General features: G+C 47.7%; 1 protein-coding gene across 1 annotated transcript; it reads right to left on the minus strand.

Moving 5' to 3' along the window:
- Window positions 1-338: 338 nt before the first annotated feature.
- LOC134377143 (olfactory receptor 10G9-like) lies at window positions 339-1,274 on the minus strand. The gene has a single exon (XM_063095759.1). The coding sequence runs from the start codon at window positions 1,272-1,274 to the stop codon at window positions 339-341; it is 936 nt and encodes a 311-aa protein (XP_062951829.1).
- Window positions 1,275-1,481: the final 207 nt, after the last annotated feature.

A 1,481-nucleotide genomic window follows, 5' to 3' on the forward strand; every position in this document is an offset into this window, starting at 1 on the left:
TCTCTGCTCTTCTAGCCGTTTGATAACATGCAGAAATTACTGTTAATTCTAGATGCCTAGCTCAACTGTACACCAAAATAACTTATTTTTTCTAACTAGCTGTTTTGTGTCCAATAACCAATTTCTCACCATGCCCCCCTCTCCCTTTCCCACCTCTAGTAACCACAGTTCTTAAAAAAATTTTCTTAAAAGAAAGTGTGAGAAATATTCCTGAGTAGGTGGTTTTGAATAATATTTAACACTGAGAACGATACCTCCAATAAATTTCATGTTAATAACTAAATAAATGAACATTATTACTAATTTTGAAAAAAATAAGCGTATCTACTTCCTGGCGTTTATTTGCTCTGAGAATATGCTACTTTGTCTTTAAGTTTCAATAGAGCTTTCTGCACCTCCTTGTTCCTCAGTGTGTACACAGCAGGGTTGAGAAGTGGGGTCAGCACAGTGTCGAAAACTGTCACAACCTCATCCACAGCCTCCTTGGAGCCTGGCCTCAGGTAAATGAAAACACAGGGGACAAAGAAACAAAGGACCACGATACAGTGGGAGGCACAGGTCTGGGAGGCCCTGCGTCTCCCCTCTGAGGTGCGGATCCTCAGGATGGAGCAGACAATGGACACATAGGACAGCACTATCAGGACAAAGCAGCCTGAGGCCACCACACCAATGTTGACAAAGATGACCATCTCATTGGCTGAGGTGTCTGCACAGGCCAGCTTGAGGATGGGTGGTGCATCACAGAAGTAGTGCTGGATCTGGTTGGGCCCACAGTAGGACAAACGGAACGTCACTGTGGTCTGCAGAGCAGAGTGCAGAGAGCCACTGAGCCAAGTGCTAGTGGCCAGGAGGGCACAGGTTCTCCCACTCATCATGCTGGTGTACCTGAGCGGGTAACTGATGGCCAGGTAGCGGTCATAGGCCATGACTGTGTAGAGGAAACACTCGCTGCTCCCCAGAAAGTGGAAGCAATAAAGCTGGGCTATGCAACTGTGAAAGGAGATGGCCCTGCCCTCAGGGGACACCAAGGTCATCAGCATTTTGGGCACTGTGACAGTGGAGAACCACATATCAATGAAGGCGAGGTTGGCGAGGAAGTAGTACATGGGGGTGTGGAGGTGAGAATCCACCCTGATCAGCAGCAGGATGAGGAGGTTCCCCAGCACAGTGAGCCCATAAATCACCAGGAAGATCCCAAAGAGGGGGGTGTCCAGCGCTGGTGCATGGGGAAGGCCCGTGAGGAAGAACGTTGTCACGAGGCTCACGTTTGTCATTCTTCTCAACCCTGGTCCCTCTCCCTATGCGGATATAAAAGCAGGCAACATTTAACATTTCATTGAGAATTTCAAATTCCTTCTCTGTGTGGCAACTGCATCACCCATGGTTATATTTGTAAGTTTCTTCAGTAAAGGGATGGAGTGACTTCAGCATCTCTCTGTCTCTGTCTCTGTCTCTCTCTCTCACACACGCACACACACGCA

This window comes from Cynocephalus volans, chromosome 4, assembly GCF_027409185.1.
Source record: "Cynocephalus volans isolate mCynVol1 chromosome 4, mCynVol1.pri, whole genome shotgun sequence".
In the NCBI taxonomy this organism is placed as follows: domain Eukaryota; kingdom Metazoa; phylum Chordata; class Mammalia; order Dermoptera; family Cynocephalidae; genus Cynocephalus; species Cynocephalus volans.

What these genes read in the sequence shown, in the direction of transcription:
- LOC134377143 (XM_063095759.1), bottom strand. Translation starts at nt 1,274, where the DNA reads ATGACAAACGTGAGCCTCGTGACAACGTTCTTCCTCACGGGCCTTCCC.